The sequence below is a fragment of the Pygocentrus nattereri genome, chromosome 24 (genome assembly GCF_015220715.1).
Source record: "Pygocentrus nattereri isolate fPygNat1 chromosome 24, fPygNat1.pri, whole genome shotgun sequence".
Taxonomy (NCBI): Eukaryota; Metazoa; Chordata; class Actinopteri; order Characiformes; family Serrasalmidae; genus Pygocentrus; species Pygocentrus nattereri.
In genome coordinates, this window is record NC_051234.1 from 6,017,832 (window position 1) to 6,045,475 (window position 27,644).

At 39.6% G+C, this 27,644-nt stretch overlaps 1 protein-coding gene across 1 annotated transcript in view; it reads left to right on the forward strand.

Annotated features, from left to right (window-relative positions):
- Positions 1 to 27,644, forward strand: part of zfpm2a (zinc finger protein, FOG family member 2a) — a 163,067-nt gene that overhangs the window by 99,506 nt on the left and 35,917 nt on the right. Inside the window, exon 5 of the mRNA XM_017715636.2 lies at positions 5,869 to 5,980. Coding sequence (XP_017571125.1) covers positions 5,869 to 5,980 — 112 coding nt within the window. The remainder of the gene's footprint in view (positions 1 to 5,868; positions 5,981 to 27,644) is intronic.

Consider the following 27,644-nt stretch of genomic DNA (forward strand, 5'->3'; position numbering starts at 1 on the left):
TAAGATTCTGCAAAGGCTTTGAATGTTGATCTCAATTAATCTGAAAAATCTCTTTTTCGATCTAAAAATGACTGCATCTTTACAAGTCGGCACCTTATTTGAAGTTATTATATCTGAGGCTAATTTGTGAACACCAGAACAGTGAGTGAGTGGCCGATCTTCTGCAATGTAATTTGCAGATGCCATAAATATTATTTAAATATTGTAGGATAATGCACTAATGATTAGGATGCCTGATGTTTACCTTCGTTGGTCCTGTCTCAACAGTAAAAATAAACAAAGTTAAAAGAAAAGAAAAGTGAACTTGAACTGTTGAATATATTTTTATTTCTAAAATATTTATTGATGATTTTTTGCCATTTTCAAATGGGCTATTTACCCATTTTTATTATAAACAGCTACAGTGAGGCACTATTACATTCATGACTGTGATAATCTGTGAGTTTGAATTTAATCAAAAATAATTGCTTGCATGATTGATGTGAATGCTTTTACATGAACTCACCTTACATGCATTTTCTTGATTTGTATTTAAAATAAGAGAAAAATAAATAAGGGAAGATTAAAATGAACATGAACTGTGTTCCTTAATACACAGAATGCAAATGGTCTATCCCAGCACTGAAATACCACTCCCCCTCCAAACCCTCCGAATTGGTCTAACCCACATTTCTGAAATGTTTATTTGGGCTGGTTACTATGGATACCTGGTCTTCCTAAAAACAGCCCTGATGTAGCTGAATTTGCTGCATTTTTATGCTTTTTAATGTCAGGGACATTTTCCCTTTCGACACCACGACCCACACTCAGCCACAGAAAGAAAGATACGGCACAATTTTTTCTTCATTCTCTATTGATACTAAATGACTCCGTCTGGTCTCAAGGAACACAACTCAAGGTTAACAGACTTCTTAACAGCGAGAGATAAAAGGGAGAGAAAGAAAGGGAGAAAAAGGGGTTAAAAAAAGCAGAAATAAACTTTCCCACCCTCTCGGGGGATTGATTTCTGGCAGGCCAGAGAGCAAAAAGCCGAGCTAAAAAGGCTCCGGGTGTCACGGACAGCGGTCAGCGGTGCTATCATTAGCTGGCTGTTTACAGAGCGAGCTGGAAGTGATGGAGGCTGAAAGTGTCACCAGCCACTCTTTTCCCCTCACCTCCTTCAACTGATCAGAGGATCATGGTATCAAGGCCGGATTAGCAGTGATTTGGGATTTGTGCGATTGGTTAATTTATTGCAGCGAAGCTAGACCCTTTCATCTATGGCAACATTTAATCAGAGTCAGGCACACAAGCTATTACAGGTTAGCTCCTTTTTTTTCCTCCCCCAGTGCCACCGCCATCAGCTCCCATCACAATTCCCCCTGAAATTTCCAAATTATCTGGAACTGGCTTTAGCTTTCCCAGTAATAAAAAAAAAATTAGAGCAGATTCCTGATAGAAGGTTTTTTCCGCTTGCACCAGGCCAATTATAAATAGCTCAGAAAAGAGAGAGGGGCAAAAAAGAGGAGAGAGATGAGGGGAAAGGAGGGAAGGAAGGAAAGAGGGAAGGAAAAAAAAAATCAGCTCTAACGGATGCGAGAAAGGAACTTATCAGCAGCCCCCCTGCTTCCCCCGTTCTGATCCAAATCCGAGCGGCTGAAAATTTATATTAGATTTTATCGCACGAGCCTAAGTCAGGAAAAATCAATGAAGGTTATCTTTTATGTTGCAGCGACTTGTGGAAATATTGATTTTCATTTTATAGCGAATTTTGAGCATCAGTTTGTAATCACTGGGCCGCTGACTACACTGTTTTCTTCACTGTATCTCTTACACGGCAAGCAGGGGACCGAGTCGGGATGAAAAACGAGAGGCTTGGGAGTACGCTGAGAGAAGGAGGGAGGAGACAGAGAGACAGAGAGAGAGAGAGAGAGGGCCTGCAGGCCAGCCACGAGCACACAGGGCAACTAGCTATTAAACCTACTCCTGCTACTTACCCTCAGTTTCAGACTTCATAACAACTATTTGGTGCATTCAAAGGTGAAAGTGTTTATAACCACATCATCACTTAGATATGCCATATTCACTCAATTAGTATAGACACATGTTTACTGAATAGTTACGGTGGCTGTAAACTGGTGCCTGGAATGGAATTCTTCCTTTTCACACCCAAAACTTTTTATTTTACTACTTTTGAACCGATATAATAACTTTGTCAAACATATACACTTTTTGTAGCACAGGCTTCCTGATTTCTGTAAAACTTCCATCATCATCATCATCATCATTAATTACTTTAAAGCTCATTATTTGTTTAATTATGTACATTTTTACAGAATAGTTACCTAGCATGTAAATCTGTGCCTGAAAGAGTATTCTTTCTTTTCATCACCTTTATTTTTTAATAACATGAAACAGCTTTTTACATCTCAAAATTATAGTTTTAATTTGTCAACCTGTGAAAAGAAACATCAGGCATTTTATTATGTTTTTTCCATTGCGTGCAGCAGTATTTACAGCCATCATGTGTTTATATTATAAATAATTAATCATGTTTGGTGTTTGTTTCTTTTCTATTATCACAAGAGCCTCTATGAAAATGATACCTTATTATATCCATGACATCCGAATTATTATACCCCACTAGATTAGATGTTTAAATTCAGTATTTAACATCTTGTAAGTATCCGTTGATATTAATGATGAAGAGTTCCATTTATTCTATAAATGGCAGAAATAATTTGGTGGTCAAGAACTGGTCATCAACTCAGCAACCACATCTACACTGAAATGTCAGTTGGCTCTCATTGAATTGAATATGAAAAAGAGAGAGAGAGAGAGAGAGAGAGAGAGAGAGAGAGGGAGAACCTTCAGCTTTGGGACAAGAGAATGGCTCTAGACAGAGAGCATCTCAGAAAGGGTTAATCCGATTTTCATTTCAGATAATCGTCGTGGCAACAATCCGGCCGTCTCCTATGCTCCTTTGACACGACTGTGAGATTTGAAGGTTCGCCTGGATATAAGACTTTATTGTATGACTAATTTGAGATAGATAACAGAAGCCGATCTTAAATGACCAGCGCCGAGGCAGGTGGGGGTGGGGTTAGAGTCAACAGAATTTTTTGGGCCGAGTTTGGCTCACGTTTTTGTACATTTAAATCATTTTTGTTCCTATACAGAACCATTTTCACCAAGGTTCTTTAAAAAGCTTTATACAAAAGGCTCTTCGTCTTGGAGAACCATTTAAATGGTTCTGAGTTGTCACCGTCTTACATATAACAGTTTCTTTACCAGTGAAACCTTGAGAAACCCCCTTTCTTATGACTGTACTGTAAGTTTTTCAAGAACTACTGTGGAACTAATATGTTATGTGTGAGCCCAAATACTGGTCCCATTAGGTTTAAGGGGTTAATGTTTGTATTTATGACATGGATTTGGACTGATTTGGGTTCAGTTTGGCTTGGCTCAGCTTCCAGACGTCTGCTTGGACTGTACAATAACGTTGCGCTTCACAGCATTGTACGAGGCGTCGCTGAGGGGGTGTACGAGGCCCGCAAACAAATCACAGCAGCATATGGAATGCTCAAGAGAGTTGAAGCGAGTGAGAGTAATGGTGTCTTATGAGAGAAAGTCTCCTATGGTAAGAGAGAGAGAGAGAGAGAGAGTGAGAGAGCACAGAGATGGCTCTCCAACCCATTTTCTCTTAGCTAAACTATTTCTGCGGCACTCTAATGAAGGAGAGCCTAGGGGTTGACAAGTAATGGCCTAGAAAGACTGACATTTTCCCTGCCAGTAATAGGCTACTGTAACAGCAGTCCAACTTACTCCCCCGCAACCCCCTAAAACAGAGTGAAGATATACTTCAGGCTCTCATTGCCCTTTGTAAGGGGGGGGAATGCCATTTAAAAAATACAAATTGAATAAAAAGCAGGTGGAGAATAAATACAACAGCTCAGCAGCCACAGTGGTCCCTCTCCCCATATTGGGGCATGCGGAGAGGCCTGCCCCCCTATCTCCCTGCTTTTGATTTATAGAAATAACTTAAAGCACCGGTTTTGACCTGGAGCCCGAGAAGAAAAATGACGTTACCCATTCGGAATAATTTGCCGGCGCATTACCAAACGTAACCTCCGTCGGCCTTTGAAATGGATACTGATTCTTTAAATTCTTCCCTAGCCCGTTTTTCGCAGAAAATAGTAAGATGGGGAGGGGTGATAAGCATGGGACAATGTGCCCAAAGTTCACCCGCAAAACCCACTCCTCCTCTGCCGCCCTCCACCTCCTCGCCATAAGTCATCTGCATTCCTTTTGTAATTTTCCCAGGCACCTGAGATCAGGCAGCTAATCGAGGAGATCTGATACAGGATCACTGGGGAAGAGAATTCCTATAATTCCTTGCTCTGGACTCTTGTGAAAGCCTGTTCAGGAAGGCACCCCACAAAGCTCAAAAACATTCAGTCCTGATACCCCATAAAAGCCCCCAGATGTAGCTGCTTCTGAGTTCCATCATGTTGTTCCACCTGCTGCCCTCAAACTCTCACTGCAAAGCTTTGAATAGATTATACAACCTTTAATGAATGGTTCAGCAAAAAACTCCACTTACCCCAGATGAAGTCAATCAGATATATCAGAGATATGTTTGGTGTCCAAATTTTGCTCGTCTACAGCACCCGACTGCAGCATTTGTCAACACGGTGAAGTTTTGTTCATTTTTACAGTTCATACTAAACTACATTCAGTCTGTACAGCCGTCATGAAGACCTGAATTTGGTCTGAGTGGGTTGGTGGAGGTTTTTGGCATGTATGGATTTCAAAGGTTTGTTAGAAGCATTAGCCTTATTGGTCCAGTGCTAAACTAAATAAGCAAAACCTGTCTTAGCTGGTCAGCTATATTTGTTAAGTGAAAAATTGTGCAAATTTCGTCAAACTGTTCCTTTTAAATACTTACAGATTATGAAAACACTGGGTATCTCATACTTTCCAACAGATGTTTGCAGACTTTAATGGTGACCCCACTGTACAAATTGAGGATTATGCATAAAACAAGTAGGAATCGTACACTACTTATAACTTCAGTTGAGCTTATATAGCTTTGTATAACAGATGTTTTCACAGAAACTTCAAAACTTTCAGCTGTTGTTGTTAATGCCATTTACTGTGCTAAAGCAAAAAACACCAATGAAATGGAAAATGCGTTTGGGTGACATGTTGGATGGGGAGACACAGTCAACTAGTTTTGTTTTTTGTGCTCAATGTTTATTTGCTATGGATGGGAACTGTTCAGATTTGAGTGGATAGCCAGCACACAGTGCTAGATCACATCTAGATTTAGGAAACTGAAATTAGATTAAGGCAAAAATGTAGCGCCTTTACCCTTCAAACACTTCACAATGTCCTGCACCAGTTGCCAAGCCCAACTGTTCTAAAATCTGCAGACAATAGCCAACCAGCACAGACCATGATTGGCCTCTTTAAAAAAATAGTTCTATATACTTTAATTCAACTATGCCACATTTTCATTGAATCAAATGGTTTAGAGTCAACGTAAATACAGACTTTGATTCCTAACCATAAAAAACTATTGCAGTTAATGGTTCAAACAACTCCTTGATTCATTCAGGCTATTCAGAAAACCAGAGCTGTAATTAGGGCAGATTATTTCAATGTAATGTAATGTAACCCCAGCTTTAACAAACTGTCCCAGTCACATGAGAGATTCTCTTTTTCCAGCTGTTCAAGTGTTACAAAAAGAGTTCATGTTTATAGCTTTTCACCAAGTTGAGTGTATCTCACATTTATTAATGTGCTCCTTAATCATCCCCAAAATAAGTTAATACTTTGTGTCTGTGTGTGTGTGTGTGTGTGTGTGTGTTATCTCTCCTCCTGCAGAAGACCAAGGCCCCTGTCCCAGTGGTTTTGAGCTCGGGCCCCAGGTGGCTGTTGGATGTGACTTGGCAGGGAGCAGAAGACAACAAAAACAACTGTGTGGTGTACAGCAAAGGTAAGCTTCTGCGTTTATCTCCTCTGCTCCACAACCCCGCCCCCAACACACACATGCCCAGCGACACCCCACGACACCCGGCATGCCCTCTTTCAATCCAAATCACTTCCATCCTCTATCCCGTTCCTTCATCCCTATTTAAAACACACCACATATTCGGTAAATGAGACGAAAGAAGGCAGTGACTTCAGAGTTGTACTGTACAGCAGTGTAATGGCATGTCTGCTTTGCACTGGTACATCATTCACCTGTGTTTGTTGTGAACATGATGTAAAAAATGTAGTGACATTTCTGTACATTAACAGCCTGAAGGAGGTTGCAGATGATAGGCAGACCTTTTGGGAATGACCTACATCAGCATTAATACACCATCATGTTGCAAAACATCGAGTGACTTTAAATAGTTGTGAGTGAGGATTGTTATTGTCTGATGAGTCTGATTTGCTGAGAGGCGTTCACTGACCTCATCTTTCAAATCTCATGAAATATCACTGCATCCTCTTTACCTGTAGCCTAGCAACGGCCACCAACTCCTGCAAAAAATATATACTATTTAATGGAACTGCTTTTCTTTGTATGGCTGTATGGCTGTTTCTGCCCTTCAGGCTACTCTTTTTCTCAATTAATAATGCAGTATTTAGTGTTACACATTGCCTTTTTGCTTAAGAAAACATTTGAACACGTGACAACTCTACAGTGAGAGAAAACATCAGTACACAGGAAGCTCCAATTCCACATGCTGACACGTTTTACTGTGGTCAGCGTGAATATGCACACGCACTAACTGCTTTGACAGCAGATTTAAATGAGTTAAAGGGGATATTGCCAAAGTCTCTGAATGTACCACTTGTAAGGCTTCGGGTTTAATATGTTTTGAGTCATTATTCCCACGAAAGCTAACAATAACGTCAATAAAGAAACAGTGGGCTAATCATAGATCTTTGCATTGGCGTAGATGCGCTGCAAAATAATCTTTATGGGAAAAAAGAAATACATGTATACTAGTATACGTGCTAGGATCATGAATCTGTGTAGTACATTTGATTATTGATTCCAGCAAATATGTTCTAAACACAGTATTTTTATGGGTGTCTCTAATTTTACAGCCAGTCTTGTTGCTTTACGTATTATCCGGCGCAAATGTCTTTATAGCAGCGAGGCAGTATGACCCAACCATGCTGTCAAAACTTAACAAAGCATCAGGGATGATATCCATGACCCCCCTGCCAACTCACATTTATCTCATGTTGCACGTAGGCGGCTCATGTATGCTCCCCGCTTACAGATCGTGGCACATTGACATTATGATTTCAAGGCCGCGCTTTTTAAGAATCCAGCTGGTAATTTGGTGTTGATGAGTGTACTCCATTATGAGACGTATGAACAAATAAGTAAATAAATGGGGATGTGCAAAGGGAGGGGAGGGGTTGAGGATTCCAAAGGACACGAGGATAACTCTCATTTATCAGTTTCTGAAACGATTACCCCGAAATGGAGTTTTCTCTTCCCCTCAAAGTGAACAAGAAGCAGAAGTGGGATTTGCAACCTCAGATTTTCAGCCTTTGCCAATTCTCATCTGCTAATCACTAGACTGCACTGGGGGAGTTATCCTCTTAACCGGCTACTTAACTTTGTGCTCTTTATCAGCCAAATCATTAAAGTTTTGATAAGCTGTTAAAGAAGATTACGCGGCGCTTTAAAATCGCCTAATCTTTTTGCCAGGAGACTGAATATATGAAACAAAAAAAGGACTAATAACGGGATTTCGGGGGCTGTTTTGTTAAGGCGCTATAATTTCTCCTCGGCCTTCGCGTTCGTTCAGCTCGAAAGATGTGTTCAGGCTAGGGTCACTATCTGTGCCTGTCGGCTGAATGTATGGCTGAAAAGCTATTGCAAGGACAGTAGGCTGTACAATCATTGTGCACTCTTACTGTCTACATAAGAAATCAGACAGGCCTAAAGCAAAAGTTTGGTGCACACAAATGTTGTAGTTGATCAGACCAGACATGTTCACCTGTAGCTAAGTCTATATTGTCCTATTAGCATCATGAAAACTGCAAACATACTTGCCTTATCTTTATATATCATATATATTTTGTATATTTATATAGATAACAATGTGTTATACAATGTATGTTTTATATTACTTAACATCTCGATGTGGTTCGAGGCAAGTCTGATAATGATGCACACAGTGCTAACTAGTTTGATGTATAAGCTTCCATTGCTTGTTAGCTATATTACCCTTGTGAGACCATTGCAGAACTGAAGAAGCAAACTTCAGACAGAAAACGTCTTTTGTATGCATAACCATATGTCAAACCACTGTTTAGTAGTACATAATCAAGGCCATGTATGGTAAAGTATGGGGTCATATGACAAATACGTGGATGTAGAGGTAATACATGTATCCCAGCATCCTGTGTGGCATAATTCATTATACAGAGTCCTGCTGGGTGAGCGCGAATCCCCTTTGGGTTGCCCCAAGCAAGCAGGACAGGCTGCCGCCTATATATAGAACACTGGCTAATAACTACAGCAACCAGGCACACTAAGCTAGCAGGCTGTGCTCTCTTATTGGGTCATATTACATTTGCAGGTAGTTTGTTACTTTAAATTGGAACTTAGGTCAAGAGCTTATGTCACTGGCAGATGATAGATTGTCTTTTTGTGGAGGCTCATAAATTTAAAACACTGCTTAAGTGGATGAACTGGTACTGTTTGTTTTAGTACATGCGAGAGCTTCTTGTTATGATCTCTCTGGAGTTTGTGTGTGTGTGTGTGTGTGTGTGTGTGTGTGTGTGTGTGTGTGTGTGTGTGTGTGTTTGCACAGAAATGAATGAGAGTGTGTGCATACATAGGTTTGTCTGAATGTTTGCACTCCCACTTTAGGTTCAGATCCTCTTTCCCAAATATGTGTTTGGTTCAAGTGAGGATTAGATCTACATTACCTCCATTTCCCCCTGCTGCATTTTACATCATAGATGAGTGAAGTCATTTATGTTTTATTTGTTTGGCCATATTTTCACATATTTTATGTGTAATTTTTAAGCTGATGATGCTTCAGAGATGATAATATATGTGTTGAGAAGGACAACAGAGAGAACTAATTCATTTTAAACAGCTTGATCAATAATATTAAAAATTAAAAAACAGTTTTAAAGTTATGAAAATATAATACTTCATGGTTTCCTAAGGACATCTAAAACTGAATTCCACACCTTCCCTACTATAACAACTAAAACAACTTTTTTACAGTATGTAAAATATGGAAATGTGGCTTTGGAATTCATACCTAGCAGTCTGATGTTTGTCCAGCAGGGGGTGCTATAAGCACACAAGTCCTTAAAGTGTGTATCATTTAGAGAAGACAAAGCCATAAGCCTCAGTAGGATCTAACATAATCTAACCAGAAGAAAAAAGGTTTATTACCAAAAGAGTCAGTCAGTTATGTGAAAACAGTGTGAACTTTCTGTTCACTCTGTGCCGAATGCAATGGACCATGCTTGTGTTTCATTGTTGTTCTGCTGCCACTCAGACTAATGACACGTCATTATAAACCTAACCTTTTGCTTTTTTGGTGAACATTTCAGCAGCTGTGTATTCATAGTTTTATGTTCAGTAAATTACATGCAATATGTCAAGTTTTAGCTTAGAACAGGTGTTGGCTAACATTTTGCCCTGTCAGCACTGCACAGCATGACATCAACCTATAATGGAAAGCATAGAAAGTTCTGAAAGTCTCAGAAGTGTCTGGGAGTGTGTGTATTGTCACTTGCAGCCAAACTGATACCAGTTAGCCAATAAAATTGGTCTCGACGTGGATTTAGCAGGAAAAAGCCCATAAAGCCTTGTAGATTAGTGGATTGTTTTACACTGTAACTCCAAACATCATTTTTTTCTTTCGTTTTTGACCATATTAAATGATATCAGATAATATCAGTTATAAGAGTGCACATATATGAGTGTGTGTGTAGTTGTGCGCATGTATGTTTTTTTGAATCCATGTGTGTGTGAGTGTGTGTGAGTGTGTGTGTGTGTGTGTGTGTGTGTGTGTGTGTGTGTGTGTGTGCTGTAGCCCCACATGATGTTTGTTTTACATTAGCCTCACAGTGAGGCTTCATCCAGCCAGCACTAAACCTCTTCACTTCATCGCCATAACTCATTATCCCCCAATCCACCTGCAAGTGCCACAATACCCTCCTGCACACTCCAGCAGCTTCTTTCAGCTTCTCCCCCACCCCCTCCCACACACACACACACACACACACAAAAACACACACACACTGAATACACCCAAGTGCTTCTCTCAAACTAATGCTGCACACAAACATGCTAACGTAGCTAACAAGCAATGAAAGCCTGTGCGGACAAGTTAGCTCTGGATAATTGCGTGATGCTAGCTGATCTCTGCTCGCTTTCTGCCGCTGCTGGTGGCTTTAACACTTCTGAGTTCGGTGAGTTTGCTCTGACGTCAAGAAAACAGACAAAACTGGTTTCTTTTCTTTGGACTTTTTTCTACAGAAGTCTACATTGATATAAATTAGTAAAAGAAATCAGTTGTAACAAAGCAATTCAAATAAAAGGTCAGTTCATCTAAACAATCAACTGGATTATACTCATGTAATGTTCTACATCCGTGTAAAATGCTATTACCACATTAAGTGCTCTAAAAAGTCATCCAGCCAGCTCCATTCATTGAACAAATCTCCACAATTAGTCTTTTTAACTGTCGTCACCTGATATCACAGCTCTCGTGAGCTCAGACATACACGGCAAATGTCCTACAAGGGTATTATTATTATGCATAGGTCACCTAAAATTTTGAGCGTAAGCCTCTTAGGCCGAGGCCGGTCAGATACAGCGAGTCAGAGGAGTCTGGGGGGGAAAGTTTGCCTTTGTGCGAGTGCAAATTGACCAATGTAACGAGGGTGTTTTACATAAGCCCGTACACTGCAGGATTGGACTAATTCACTGTGCCTTTGTGCTCATGCTCTCACACTCCTCTCCATCTGATGCTCACGTTTTCTCTATTGCAGAGTGTAGATGAGGCAGAATAACCTGTTTTTTTTCCTTATTTTACTTCTCTCTTTGTCTTTCCAATCCCTGTCCACGTCTGTTGCTGGTGACTCCTCCCTATATCTGACGTACATTACTGTACAAAATTCAGAGACCACCCTTTCATTTATTTATTTCCAGAACTGCCTTTAAGTACAAGTCGTACGTTTTAAATATTTGGTGTGAGACTTGCTTTCAGTTTTTTAAAGAAATCTGACATTTTTCCATACCTCTTGGAGGTTGGTTGCATTTTCTGCTTCTCACAGTCCAAGTAAACAGATCTCTTCATATTCATAAAACCTTATTTCAGTAAGGACTCTCAAATGTCCAGTTTTGGTTTTGTAGCGAAAGTTTCCTTCCTTTTCGGTAATGACTTCTTGACAGCTACACATCCTACACAAAATCACCTTTGAACTTTTCACATCTGAAGGAAGAGTGGAGCTTGATTTCTTTCCTCTCTCTCAGGGATGAAAGTTTAAAGCGCTGTTTATCTGATGGTGACAGTTTTGTTGGTCCACCAGGTCTTGCACGGGTTTTAGGAATCACATTTTCTCTGTATATTTTACTCATTTTTTGAACTCCTGTTTTTCTACTTATTTTCCTTTGACTTTCCTCTTCCTTATGCAAGTGGATTATTTTGTCTAATCTCAGAAATTTCTGCTTTATCCATTTTAGATACTCACAAGAAAGCAAGGCAGACAAGGCATGTTTGGATAGTTGCATGTATGAGTATTAGTGAAAGAAAACAGCGTCTGCGACTGCTTTGGGAACCGCTTTTGTTGAGAGGACACAGCTGTAAATGGTTGGTTTTAAGAAGGCAAGGACGAAGAGTTGAAGTGGCAGTCAAATGCACAAAGGTAAAGAGTAGAGAAATTAAATACTGATAGATTTGATGAACTTAGTGATCATTTTACTGGAAATTAAATAAATGAAAGGGTTGTCTGACGTTTTGTGAAGCTCTTTTCAGTTCATCTCTGTTCCTGCGCCTTTCTCAAACCACATAGTGGACGAATCCTTTCACTCAAATGTTTAAAAAACGCTTTGATGAAAAATTAAATAGCCAAGACATGTTTGGCGTCTGAATCTGTATAAACTAAAAAAGCAAACTTCAGGTATATCTGGGTTTATTGACTACATTTGTGTTAAGAAACAAATTGTGCAGACTTGATGTATCTGGTTATTTATTTATTTATCAGATCATTTTGAATCACATCCAGGCTATTCTGGCTTCGAGGTAGTCTGTTATTGACAGAGGCTGTGTTTTAAAACAGTTAAGGCAACATTAATTGTTTTTATGTGAACCTTCCCTTTGAGCATCATGGTGGTGGAGCACGAGGAGGTGCCGGGCTCATTATCTGTTATCTGCCGACATAGAGAAATAGTGCCAGCGCATAATAACTAAACAACCCAACACAATGTAAAAAATTCATTATCAGTGTATTAAAACTTAGTCGTACCCTAAAGGGGTCCCCACCGCAGCGCTGAGCGCTGCCGTAATTATGTTTAATTAAAATACAACGGAGATCAACAGAATCGTTTTCATTAGGAAATTATTAATGATTCCGCTGCAACAATAATTGATTGCGCTGAGCCAGGCGATAAGTGCACGCGGTCAGGGTCGGTGAAGGGGGGGGGGGGGTTGGGGGGCACGGAGAGAGAGAGAGAGAGAGAGAGAGAGAGAGAGAGAGAGAGAGAGTGAGTGAGAGAGAGAGAGAAAGAGAGGGAGTGAGAGAGTTTACATGTTTGTGAAAGAGAAAGCTAAGAGGCATCTTGGAGTCACTATTGAGTCTCAGAACCGAACAAAAAGAAAAGGAGACTGTTAACAACAGAAAGAGCTCATAGAGGTTTTGACTACGTAAGAGTGAGTTATTGTTTGTGTAATGCTACTCTGTGTGCACGATCCTGGGTGGCTTGCTGCTTGTACATCTTCTGAGACCGCATGTGCGAAACCCTAAAGCACTTTCTACTCACACTGACTCTAATTGCAGTCTCCCCAAACACTCTTTGCAAAAACACCTCCCACAGTTCACAAGCTCTTAGCACAATGCTCATTATGAAATCTCTGGAGTTCATTTGGGGAGGGTTAGTCTGAAACTGTATCTCTAGCTGAATGCACTCAGTGCGTGAGTGAAGTAACCTAGGGCTGGGCGGGTCATGGTCTGTAGTCTTATACCCTGGTATAATATCATACTGTGATATTGTTTTTAACAATGTATCTGATCATTATTGACCATTATGTCCATGATATAATGCTCCTGGAATAGTCGTGTTGCCAAGCTGTTAGTTTTTTAACTTTTTAATTTTATTTTGTTCGCTTTACTCATGGAATCCAGAACCTGACAGTCAACTGTTAAGTATGTCAAGCTGGGTGCTTCAAATTGGTTTGAAGGAACGGTTTAATATCCATGAAATTAAAATAAATAGTTTCCTTTCTGCAAATGTGCCTTTGGTGTAATAGGAACAAAACAAGCTACCATTATATGCAAAAGTTGGGCGCCTTTACATGTTAGGTTGATTTTCTAAGTGGAAGTAAGTTATCCTCATCCTCCACAGAGAACATCGGCACATTTTATGCACTATTGCTGTTTATTTGCTGTATTTAGCATATTGGTGCCTGTGCAAGGTACATTTAATGTTTCCTTTTGTTTTTTCCTGTATGTTAAACTCTATAAATACAAATAGTGCACTATTTATTTTTAAGAAATATGTCATTTGTCCAGTGATGTTGAAACTTTTTCATATGACCATCAATTAGATTTTGTGAGACATTTTTTAGCATGGACTGCTGGTACTCATTATCAATGCCAATTACCAATTTCAAAATCATCTGATTTAGGAAAATATCATGAAATTGAATATTATTAAATATTAACATTGAAATATCATGATACAAAATCTATATTGCTCAGATAAGGATTTGAAATAGGACTAAATTTACATAAGTTTCCTCTTTTCTCATCTAGTAGACTGCATTTAGGGTGAGGGCAAACCTGTGTATGTACGATTCTCCCATAAACTGTTTCTTTACTGTTTGTTTATGCAGCAAGTCAAGCCCTAAATCTAGAAACTTGCAATGTTTTCCATTTCTACGCCAAATTCAAACACTCGTTCCCCTTAAAACCCAGCTGAGAAAGCTGCTAACAGAAATCTATTGAGGCTCGTTGAAATTCTGATTAGCTTCATAGCAATAGAGTGCAAGGTTTGTGACCATTATAGGAGAAGCAGGTGATTCTTTGATGATCCAGGGAATACGGAGTGTGTAGATATCAGGGACCATAAGCATGCAACTGCCCCTCCACCTTTTCTGACTTTTACAAAAAGAGATCATTTTGATTTGCTGCCTTTCTTTATTGTTAAAAACTTAAGCATAAAAAAATTACTATAAAAAGAACTTGTGGTCGCTTTCTAGTATTACCAGATGTGCACATCCTCTCACAGTTTGTCACAAATGTGGTTCATTACAACAACTGTGTGGTAAAAACAGTGAATGCTTTGGAAATGTTTTGGAATTTTTGTTTTTCCAGTCAGGAATTTGGACATTATTTTCAAAGCTTTGTGCAGTTGTGAGAGAAGTGAGGCGTGTTAGAGCAGAAAATGTGTGTAAGCGGTTGAGATCGAGAATGTGCATCCCTCAAACCCACCTACACACAGAGGAGCACAGACACATGGATTCACTGTATCACTCATTCACACACACACACACACACACACACACACACACACACACACATCAAACAGTTACACCCTCCCACTCACCACATTACTCAGTCTCCTCCCATTGGTAACAGATTCACTACCTAAGCAAATATTCACTCGTACACGTGAAAACACATCACATTAGCAGAGAAAAAGGAACCAGTGCATGGTAACAAAATGCCATTGTGGTATTGCAGCTAAAGGCCAGCTAAAAAGGCCTTTTCTCTACATGGGGCTCTTCAGCTTGGAGTCCAGTACTGTTAGTGAGCAGAGAAATGACCAAACTGCTGGACTAAGGCTCTCCAAGTCCAGAGATGAAGAGCCCTGTTCCTCACCCACGCTCTGCTTCTTACTCCTTGTTCATATTTGTGTCTGTGGCATCTGTTTATTTTAAGTAACGTTTATATTGTGCAACTTGGGTATGAAAAAGGAGCTACAAAACTAAATTATTATTATTGTTGTTGTTGAGTATATGAATGAATGACTTGCTCTTAAATGAGCTCTATAGAGCTGCAGAAGTGCATAGCAGTGATTCAACTGCATTGGTCTTATTCTGTTAGAATCAATTAGAATCAGTTATAATGATTTTCTGTTAAATATGTGCTCATCTTTTGACCAAAAAATGAAGCCCTCTGAATATTTTAAAAACACATACACAGAAAAGCTTGTTTTTGTGTTATTTCACAATATTCTACAGTTATATGCAAAACGTTTAAGTCTTCTTGGGCAATTTATACATCTTGCGCCACCTAGTCCTACATGTTCTGTTGATTTTAACTAAAACAATAACAGGGAACAAACTTAGATATGGAATTTCTGCAAATTGTAGCGCACAGGTTCTATTTATTTGCTTTTTTAACACATTGGCAAAAAAAAAAACACTTTTTCAAAGATCACTTTTTTTTCCCAATTATAGTTTCAGCAGATAATCAGTAAGTGTGCGTTAAAATGTGCAGGAGAGTGTTCTCTGTAGAGGATGTTCAAACTTTTTTCCCTTCCAAAATCAACAAAACATGTAATTTGACAATTATGCACAATTTTTTGTGTAGTCGGTGTATTTTGAACATGATTCTGAATCATACAAAAATAAAAAAAACTGGTAAATTTTAAGGTGGCACAGAATCAAATTGTTGTGAGATCAGAGATTTACACTATTATAGTGGCTTATAGGGGGCGGGGGGAGTGAGCGGGAGAGCCAGAGAGAGGTGTGTGTGTATTTGAGTAGTGTGTAAAGCTTAAGCAGGCTTTGCCTGTGCTCGTGTCAGGCCAGCGCTGGGTCCTGCTGCTACCATTAATTATGATCCCATTGTGTAGCAGAGGGGCTAATAAGAGTGATGTACTGCACCCCAGCGGCATCCTAATCAGCTCTGTGAAGTACCTGCAACCTGGAGTGCCACAGCTCCGTGTGTGTGTGTGTGAGTGTGTGTGTAGCACCCCTCATTTAATAGTGTGTGCGGGCGTGATGATTTAACCCAGCATAATTATATAATCGATGGTGAGAAATGCCTGCGTATCGATTCGCAAAGGGCAGATTGAGCTCCATGTCAATGTGAGAGCGAGGCTTTTAAGCACTGCCTCGCTCTCTGCTTTTCATCAGAACATGGACACACACACACACACACACACATGTTTTTCTACAATATCAGGACATTGGACCATACATATATCTCATATATATCATATTATATCATATTATATCATATATATATATATATATATATATATATATATATATATATATATATATATATATATATAATTATATATAATTATACTGACCCCCCTCATTGTCATTGTGAAAATGACAATAAAATAAGTTGTTCATTTTTTAATTTACCTGAAAATTGCCTTAAGAGGCCTTAACAACTAAATATAATATTTAAGTGTATAGTTTTTAGCATGTCCTTTCTTTCACCTTCCATTCTTTTCAAGTAACTTGGTTTCAGGTTTTCTAAGTAATCTGCAGGGATATTTTTCCACAACACCGAAGTTTAGTCTTAGAAGTTGGTTGTATTTTCTACTTCTCACAATTCAAGTAATCCCAACAACAAATTTAGACGTCCAGTTCAGACGTCCAATTTTAGATGTCCAATTTCAGTGGGCAAGTTTTACTGTTTTTTTTTTTTTTCTTTTTTTCATTTTACTTTCTTCAGTAACTTGACAGCTACATCTCCTTTCTGACTCATGCCGTTGTCTTCTCATAGTGGAAGGATGAACAGTAATACCTGTGGATTTTTTTTTTTTCAGTTGTGAAACGAGTAGAGCTTGGGTTCCTCTTCTCTCTCAGAGATGAAAGCTTTGAGTGCTGTTTATCTGAGGGCCTTTGGTGGTCTCCCTGGTCTTGCTCGGTTGTTAAGAGTCCCAAATAAATTTGGAAATCCAGTTGTGTTTTCACTAAATGTTTCTTATTTTATATCTAACCTTCTCAGAAATATCTTCTTTTGGCACTTCTCTCACATGTCCCTTATATATTGTATTTATAACACACATACACTTTACAAAAGCACTTTGTTGGGCTTTGTTGGGTCGAAGACAGAACATTTTTGTCCTGATCATGTATGAAAACAAGTAAACACAGACACACATGTGCACCCACACACACACACTCACACACACCAAGCTACAGCTAACCTCTAATAGATCAGCAAACTCTGAGTAATATACATCCATCCCTCCCTGAGCATTTTAGCTTTCGCTTACCATAAGATTTAATACCACGTTAGGACTTACAAAGGCCATTATATAAAATCTCTGCAGTTCCATTTCCAAACGCTCTAATCTTTACATGTTAATTCCATTTTGTGTATACTCTGCCACAATGTCTTACTTATGATCGTAATGCTTCACACACACACACACACACACACGCACACACAATAATAATGTATATTTAAAGAACGGAAAGAGAGATTCTAAATCAGGCAAAATCCACCCACATCTGAGCTACTTCTCTTTCTCTGGCCGTTTCTGGCACATTTTAAAGTACATTATGGTATCTCCCTGCATATTTTGGATTTCAGGATAAGTGGATTTAGAATCTTTTCAACGTGTTGATTTACACTCTGGGTCTCCAATCTTCCCACAATGGAGCATTTCTAATAAATAATTAATTGCCAAAAGGCTAATGTGATTATATGGTATTTTAATGGTAGCTGGATATCTGTGTGTATTTAGAGTATAAATAATTGATTAAGTGTGACGGTCTGGTGTTATTTTCTGAGAGGCCATATTCATTGGCCTATATTTTTATTATTTTTTATTATCTATAATCTATAATCTCCTGCTTGTTTATAAACCTGTGTTTGGACTTTTACCTTTGGAGGACGTGCCTTGAGCCAAAGAGGTTAACTGTATTTCATTTGCTGTAAATTCATAGACAGATTAGAATCAACCTGTAACCTGGAGTAAAATTAGATTCATTTGAGTGATCACTCTTGATCGGATTGGCTCTTTCAGTATTGGCTTGTGATGGAGTAGAAGCATTGCTCTGAGCCGTTGAGGCATTTAAGTGGAACTGTTTTCAGGAATAAATGTGAGGCCAGGAAAAGCAAATGATAAAAATTTGAATATTTTAAGATATTAAAATGTTTATATTTACATTATTACATTTATAGCATTAAGAAGGTCACAGAGTTGCATTTAGAACATTAAGACGAATTTGTAAAAGCAGCTCTGAGCGTAGGTGTAGGACACCACTGATCTTAGTGTAGCCTATATGGGAAAAAGTGAGAGACCTAGTGACCTTTGAGAGGAGCCATGGACACTTACTGGAAGAACTTACTGCCATGGAGTTAAGGCTTGCTGTAGGTTCAGGAGAGTAGAAGACAGAGTGTGTCTGCTTGGCATCATCCCTGTGTGTGTACTAGTACATATGTCCATAAGGAGTTTTGCTGCCTCTGCCAACTTCAAGCGTTATATGTCACCAGGTTGTGGTCAAGTGCTACCTGCTGGACGGACAGCCAAGAGAGATATAACAAGTCCAAGCAGGGAACTGCTCCAGAGCACTATGTCGTTTTTCAGTTTTTGCTTTCATCATCTACAGTATAATAGCTTTTTACCACTGGTGAAAAGTAATAAATTACAACTACTCTTGTTGCAGTACAGAGGTTCAAAATTCAGTATTCATCCTGAGAAATCATGTACAGCGGTTAGCAGGATGACAGACCAACTTTAGCTTAATAGCTACTGCGTTCTTAGCCAGTATATTATGTTGTGAGTACCTCTTAGCTTGCATGACACAGAAAGATGTGTAATTTGCACATACATAATTCACTTCCCATTCTATGTAGGGAAACTATCCATCCATCCATCCATCCATTTTCTAAGCCGCTTCTCCGTCAGGGTCGTGGAGGGGGTGCTGGAGCCCATCCCAGCAGTCTTCGGGCAAAAGGCAGGATACACCCTGGACAGGTCGCCAGCCCATCGCAGGGCAGACAGACAGACAGACACTCACACACTCACACCTAGGGGCAATTTAGTCCAATTGGCCTGACTGCATGTCTTTGGACTGTGGGAGGAAACCGGAGAACCCGGAGGAAACCCACGCAGACACGGGGAGAACACTAACAGGCCACTTCAATATGCACACCTGCTTGTACCTACATTCATTGCCTATTTTACCACTCGTTGTCTATTTATCATACTGGTGCAATTTAAGTTCTACAATTACAGACCAGTTGTTTGTCTGCATACTTTGTTAGCCCTCTTTTACTCTGTTCTTCAGTGGTCAGGACCCCCACAGAGCAGGTAATAATTGGGTGGTGGATCATTCTCAGCACTGCAGTGATGCTGAAGTGGTGGTGGTGTGTTAGTGTGTGTTGTGCTCGTATGAGTGGATCAGACACAGCAGTGCTGCTGAAGTTTTTAAAAACTGCGTCCACTCACGGTCCACACTATTAGACACTCCTACCTTGTCAGTCCACCTTGTAGATGTAAAGTCAAGAGACGACAGCTCATCTGCTGCTGCACAGTTTGTGTTGGTCATCCTCTAGTCCTTCATCAGTGGTCACATGATGCTGCCCACAGGACACTGTTGGCTGAATATCTTTGGTTAGTGGGTTGTTCTTAGTCCAACAGTGACACTGAGGTATCTGATCTACTCATACCAGCGCAACATACACTAACACACCATTGACATGTCAATGTTGCTGCAGTGCTGAGAATGATCCACCACCCAAATAACACCTGCCCTGGGCTTATAATGTGGGTACTTCATACAGGGGAATCTTGCAGGACTTATTCCACATTGGGGGGAGTCAATGGGATGGGATGTATGTTGGGGTCCTGGCCATTGATAAACAGGCTAAAAGAGGGCTAAGAAAGTATGCAGAGCAACAGATGAACAGCTACAAAGTGCACCTATATGGTAGGTGGAGCTGATGAAGTGGACAGTAAGTGTAGATAAATTTTTAATCCATTTTATTCTAAGGAATAAAGAAAGGTTGGAAAATTTAAAAATGGATTACAACTGATTTTGGTACAAAAACCCACACAAATGCCAGAAGTGGAACCCAAGTTAAAAAAAAAACCCAAGCCTCTGACCGTTACACTGGCAGTGCTCTTACTAACCCTGAGCTTTTGGTTTTTCTCTTTTCTCTACTGTAGTCCTCCATGCTAAAGGGACAGAAAGGGACAGAAACCTTTCTGAGAGCACCTGGAGGACTTGATCCCACCTCTAAACCACCCAGTCACTTATAAACACGGTCAGTCTGAAGCCCTGTGAATGTGGCCCTGCCCTGCTAAGCCTGCATATAGCCTAACTCTGCTAATGCTGTGTTGGGTTGGGGCGTGTGCCTGTTGCCACATGTTATTTGGCAAACACCACACACCGCTCATAGCCACCTCCATTTAATCCCATTGACTCCGTCCAATCTGGAATAATCCTGCACGATTCCCCTGTATCAGGCATTCACATTATGAGCCCCTCTCTCTGGGACCCTGTTGAAGACAGAGAGAGAGAGGATGAGAGACAGTCACGTCTCCAGCAGACGACAGGTAACGCCATCTGGCTGCTCTCAGTGGGCGGTGCCATAAAGTGGCCATAATGCAGTCATAAACATTACAGGTGGGTCATCAGGGTTTATTGGGTCCAGTGAAAATTTATTATACACATAGGATGAGGAAAACAATCAGATACAGCCTCCCCATAGTATTAACTTATTATTTTGTTTGGAAACATCAAAAATGTTCAGAGTGATTTATCATGCTGTTCTTATATATGAAACAGCTACTTATCTTCAAGGATAAAGGGCCATTTTCAGGCCCAGTGTTAGGGGGTCATTTAGCTGAATCATCATTAATCAACCAGTTATCATTCTCTATTAAACACGCTACTTTCTCCATGCTTCTGTAGTGGTCAGTATCAAAGAAACAATCACAGTGATACTCGTGCTTGACAGGCATGAATATATAAACCGCTACATTGATTAAAATAGAAGGATTTCCATGAATCACTTTGTATTGACTTGGTTTTAGGGATGTGCTGTATGCTGTAGGAGGATAAATTAATAGACAGCAATGTGTACCGCTGAATTGCTGTAAATTTGGCTTGCTGGTTGATTACTTCCTGAATATGTGGCTCTTTTGGACAGAGCTATAATAGATTTTTCGCCCTTTTCCTTAGATGTTTTCCCTCTGCCCTGTGGATGCTTCAGGTTAAATTTCAAAGTTAAATGTTTTGGCTGCTGTGAGTTACATCAGACTGGGCAACTGACTGTCTTCTGAATTCTGCACTCCTGAAGACACCACAGCTTAAACTTCACACCTGAGAGCAGTCAGTCCACATTTCTATGTTTTATAGTCATAGATAATAAGCAAATGTCTTTAATGACCATCAGATCAAAAGTATAAACGTGTTGCGGCTTGTAAGCGATAAGGTATGTAAATAACATCTGAGGATAGCTATTAACTATTTGAACGAGGGCATAAAAGCTAACTTGCCGTGATTTGTAACCTACTAGCGTAGCTGTTGGCTACATTTAAACACTTTCAGTTAAACAACATTATTTACTTCAGCGCTTTGTACATACTTTATAAAAAATATTCCTCTGTAATAGAAAGAGACATGGAAACATAACACTGTTGGTAACTGACAAGACACCAAAGTTAATCAAACAAGAACTTGTGTCCAGCCACGCAGGTCAGCACTAAGGTTGAAGGCTCAAGGAGCTCTGTCCTCTACCAGAGAGGAATTCCACTGACTTTTCAGTATTTCTGGATAATTAATTTGTTACCTGGTAAAGCAAATCTTTCAGAAGTTCAATGTCAACTTCTAGAATGCGCATTTCAAGGTTGGATGTTACCTGGGGCACTTTCAGTCTTAAACCAGGCACATTTGTCTACAGTTAAACGTCATGGTTTTGTTTGAATTGGTGTGAAATTCACTCAGTAGTAATGTCTCAGAGGCAATGCACTGATAGAGTCCTCTGCAAATACCACTTGGTGTGCACATCAGTTAAAGACATTAAAAGACATGTTTGTTTTAAGTAAAGTTTGTACAGTTTTTATAATAGAATAAGCTAAATGGATGCCAGGGATGGCCTTCTCAGTTGTAACGCTTGCATTATGCAGCTGAGTGTTCAACGCGCCACAGTGTCCATTTAAATGAACTTTTTACTATGTTTTGTGTGGGCTGAATACAGCCTAGATCAGTTATTTGAAGTCTGACCAACCAATGAAAAACAAGTGGAACCAGGTGTGCTCCAGCTTGTTTGGAATGAAAACCTATAAAGACACTGGACACCCCTGCTCGAAAGCTCCCTTACAGAAAGTTATTACATGAAATGAATATAAATACGACTCTTGATCCCTGGGACATTGTTTTCTGATAGATTTGATATAAGGTTGTGGTCTAAAATGTATGTTTTAAAATTTGTTCATGGCAGACTGGCTGTAAGGCAAAATTGTCCCCATATAAAAGTGTTTTTTTTTTTCCACATTTATACATGAAAACTCACATGTTGGCTCACTAGTTGTTTTAAGTGCGTTGTTGACATTGATCACCATCATCTGTCACCATCACTGTAAAGAAATCTGAGTCCTGTAAATTTCTCTACAATGAGCCATTTCACATCAAACCACTATGAAGGATTTTGTTTACACCTCTGTAATTGAACTATGCAGAAATTTTTTTAAATTCCCCTAGCAGCAGTTCAGAGGGCTGTCTCTTCCCTACATGCAAAACAGCAGGGGAACGTGTCACCTTGGGATTTCATTTACTCCAAATTTCAGTATTTTGGTTGAAATTTGTTACTGTATATGGTGCTAGAAGTTTTTACTGGTCAAATTCCAGTATTGATAAGTCATGTATATAACAGACACACACACAGACGTTTACCCTGCTGTATGCGCACGTGTATATGTGTGTGATGTCTGTCCACTCTCCCTGAGTTTGTCCACTTCCAGGTCTGAGCATGATTTAAAGGCCGTTTGATGAAGCCTAACCCGGGGAAGACAAAAAAAGAAAATGGGTCGACAAATCAAACCACCACAAGGCACTCTCAAGGTTTCAGCTAAAACCTATTCAGCTCAGAGAGAGCAAGAGAGAGAGAGAGAGAGCAAGAGCAGTGAAAAATATATATACACTCTATCCTGTCATAGGGCTTTTGGCTTATCTTGAGTGACTGTCAAGGCCTGGAATATCAGGGAACAGACAGAAATATATAAAATTAATAAGCTGCTGGATGTTGTCGGGAGTTATGATGCTTCTATAAATCCTGGTTTGATCAGAGCGGACAAGGCTTAAATCCGGGGCTCCCTAACGCGCACAGCAAGTGTTTTTGGCCCCGGATTTTTCTTCGCCCAGCGAGATAGAAGCCCTTAGCTGGCAAAATAAGATTTATCATCCGCCCTGCTCTCCTTTCATGACTGACAAATCAGAAAGAAAGCTTGCAAGGGAGTTGGCAGCCATTACTACCTTTAATGGAAGGGCAACGGCTCAGCAAGGTGAAACTAGGGCCAAAAAGGAGAGGGGAAAAAAAAGAAAAGCCATGCAACAAAAAAGAAAGAAAGAAAAGGAATTGGTACTGACTTATCAGTTGTACTCCCCGTGTCAGGTGAAAGGTCAAGCTTTTTTTCCTTCTCCTTCTTTTGGTTTGTTTGTTTCTGTGGCTGAGAGGATGGATGCTATCTGTCCTGCCATCCAAAGCGCTCGGCGTAGGTAATATTTCATGTCTCGAATTAGGCAAGCACACCTTGCTTTGTTTTGGTCCTGGAAACAGGAGCTGTTTATAGGGGCTCTGCTGCGTATGTGTGGGTTATTAAGTGCAGTTTGTTGGGTTTGGTTTTATACATTTTTTTTCTGACGTTGTAAAATCAAACAAAACACAAGGCAAAGTACCAGGCAAAGGAAAGTGTCGCGGCAAAAGACTTAATACATGTTATTACATATAGGTCCCCACACATATACCTGTATAGTGCAAAAGTCAGAGACCACCCCTCATTTATTTAATTTCCACTCAAAATAGCCAGTCAGTACAACGAAATTTAGGAGATATTTCTGTGGTAGGGAAGAGTCAAAGGCAAACATATGATATTAGGTTCAGTTTTTGAGGCATCTGTGTAATGTTTTCTGCTTTTTTTATGATGCTGAAAAATGAGTAAATTGTACTTAATCACTATTTTGACTCAATATTAAATAAAATGAGGGTGGTCTCTGACTTTTGCACAATACTGTATAATCCATCTAGTTATTACATGTAAGTGCTTTGTATTTATATTAAATATTGGGCATATTATTACTAGATAGAGGTACTTAAATACATACATACATACATAAATATGTATATATACCTTGATATGTGTGTATATATATATATGTATACATACATACATACAGATGTTTGACGTATGTGTGACCTCATGTTCTGGCGTGGTATAAGTATGAGTGTATGTGTGTGTGTTCTTCCCACAGCAACACTGCTTGCGAGAGGTGGTGGCAGTTGTCAGCAGGGGGGAAAATGACAACAATGTCACAATAATAATGTTTGCTGGACCACATCAAAAAGCGACGCAATTCCAATTTGAGAGTATGTATTGAGAGCCGGCCATGCTTTTTGAGCACGAGGCTCGGCACAAATAGGCCGAGTAGCAACGCTAACCTATTCACAGTGGAGGAAACAGAAAAAAAGAAGCACATTCATTCCATTCATGTGTTTCAAAATGCACCCTAATGCCTCTCTCCGATAAAGGTGGAGAACAGATCGGGACTTTAAAACAGGAAACAAAGAAGCAGAGAGAGAGGACCGCTAATTACACTCACCACTAACAGCGCAGTTTTCTCAACAAGCGCTTTCTAGGACGTAATTGAATTAGGGCGCTTGAAGAGCTGGGTTTGATGGCATGGCGAGGTTGGACCGGCGGATTTCTCGCAGCTTGTCGGCTGCAGCACCTGCGAAAGGCGTCCGGTGTTTGCCCGTGGCTCTTTCCCCATGAATTATTCAAAGAGGGACAGGCTTCACAAAGTGGTCATGAAGGAGGCCGATTCTGCTCGCCAGGGAAACAGATTAGCGGCGATTTTCTGCTCTCCCAGGCTGCAGAGTCGGAGGGTGCGAGTGCCTCTACATCAACGGAATCTAAGCGTACAGTAGGCCAGTTTTAAACCCCACATGCTTTAGAATTACCTGCAGCATCCAAACACTGTATTACCGTTGGTGAAAATGGCTGACAATTAGTATTGTTAGGAGAACTGACAGAAATACAATGTGCTACGCAACTGTAGTGAAGTAGTGTGACAGTGAGAGTAAATGTGGTCGTGGATGGGTGTGTGGGGTGTGTTTGTGTATCCGTGCATGTGTATTTAGCTCCTTGGGGATCCAGATGTTTGCATGATTCTGGAAAATATGAAACTTTTGTCACTGTGGGAGCATTTACAAAAATCTGAAGATTTTCTTGTGGCTCCTGGGGTTACAGTTAGGGAGGTTAGGCATATTTTACAGTTGTGAAAATGTGAATGGAAATCCTACACAGATAAGACTAAGGCTAGGTTAGCTATTAGGCTGAGAATATTGCTATTACATAAAAATGTTTAGGTATTTGTAATACATTTCATTATATGTAGGTAAGTACATTCATAAAATTGGGACTTTTTATAATTACATATACAATCCTTTCATTTATTTCATTTCCAGTCCAAATGACTATCATTCATTTGAAGTCACAAAAATTAAAAATAGTATCAAATGTTTAAACATTTAATGTGCCATTTGTCGTTATTACAGCTTCCATTTTGTCAAGAGACCAGCTGAATGTTTTTTGAAGAAATCTACTATATTATATATATAGATATTATTCCACACCTCCAAAGTTCAGTCTTAGAAGTTGGTTACATTTGCTGATTCTTACAATCCAAGGATTTAGATACAAATTTAGACAGTCTGTAAAATCATACACCACATGTCCAATTTTGTGCATATTTTTATTTCCTTTTTTTTTTTAGAAAAGGACTGAAGCAAGATTTTCTTGCTTCATTGCTCCTTTAGATAAACAGCCTTTAAAGCTGAAAGCAGACGAAAGTTTTGATGATCTACAAGCTCTTGCACAGTTCTTAGGAGTCCCAGTTTCCCAGTCTCTATTTGAACAACAGTTTTAAAAACCTTTCCTTATGACAGTGGATTATCTCATATCTAATATTTTCAGAAAAATCTCATTTAGTCATTTTAGATGTGCATGAGAAAGAAATGACTGAGGCAGCTAAGGCAGATAGTTGCTAGGAGGGTACAGCTGTAACCTTTCAGTTTTAAGATCTTTTAAGGTTTTAAGAAGTAAAAGTGGCTTTAAAGTCAGTTTTTGTTTTTTGATTGTACTTAATGGCCAGTTTGACTGAAAATGAATAAACAAAAGAGGTGTTCTCATTGCTGATAAGGTATGAAAAAAACTGTGTGTGTTCAGCCTGACCTTCACCCAGCCTGTATCAGTGTGGTTAGATCTGAGCCTGCTGACCCATCCCAGGACATGCAGTAGAGGAAACTCTGTAGACATGAAGGAGTGCTGTTGGGTCTGTGCCCAGCCGGGGAGTACACCCTGTGTATTTGTGTGTGTGTGTGTGTTTTAGTTATCACAGAGTGTCATGGAACGCCTACTGGTTATGTAGAGTGGGTTCAAAGCTGCTCCCGCATTCCAGGGCAGGAGAGGAGGGAACGACAGCCCCACACACACACATGCACACACACCCTCCTTGATAATACTGACAAGCTGAAGTGGGAAGCCCGCTCTTTTGGCGCAGTTTAAGACCCTCTGCTAAATTTGGGGTGCTTGGCCCCCTCTCTCTATCCAACAATAATAGTCCTGACTTAATCTTAAAGATTTAGAGTATGTTTAAAAATCCAAGGCTCTTATCTGTGTGTTGGGAAGGCGGTTGCGCTTGAATTAGATAACACTTTATCCATTATAATAAAACCCGGGGTAATTGTCGTATTTTTCAGTGTCGTCGGTTTGGCCAAAATTTTATATGTATTTTTCCATCTTATCTCGATTTTATGCTGTGTCTACATAAAAGGGGCAATACTTTAAATGGGATTATCCATTAAATCATGATAAATGAATGAAAAATGAATATTATTTCATGGTAGTTAAGCATGGATTTGGAGGAGAAAAGAAATTTGCCTTTGTGTAATGCCTGGGTCCAGCATGCAAGTTATTTCTCATTTAGAGTCATGTGATCTGCCATGTGACATCAAATCAATAGTAAGATAATGAATATTGAAACGATACATAAAAAACTGCTTATTATTGCTCGTAACATGCCTTCCTGCAGTGCCTGTTTACAGCATCCAGGTTATTTTCTAATTCGCTCATTGAAAACAAAATGACAATATAACCCATGTAACCAAGTGTTAAGCTACTAAATGCTGAATTTCTACTTGTAAAGTGTTACCCATTGCACCTTAAACATTTAAGTCCAGTAATATTTAGT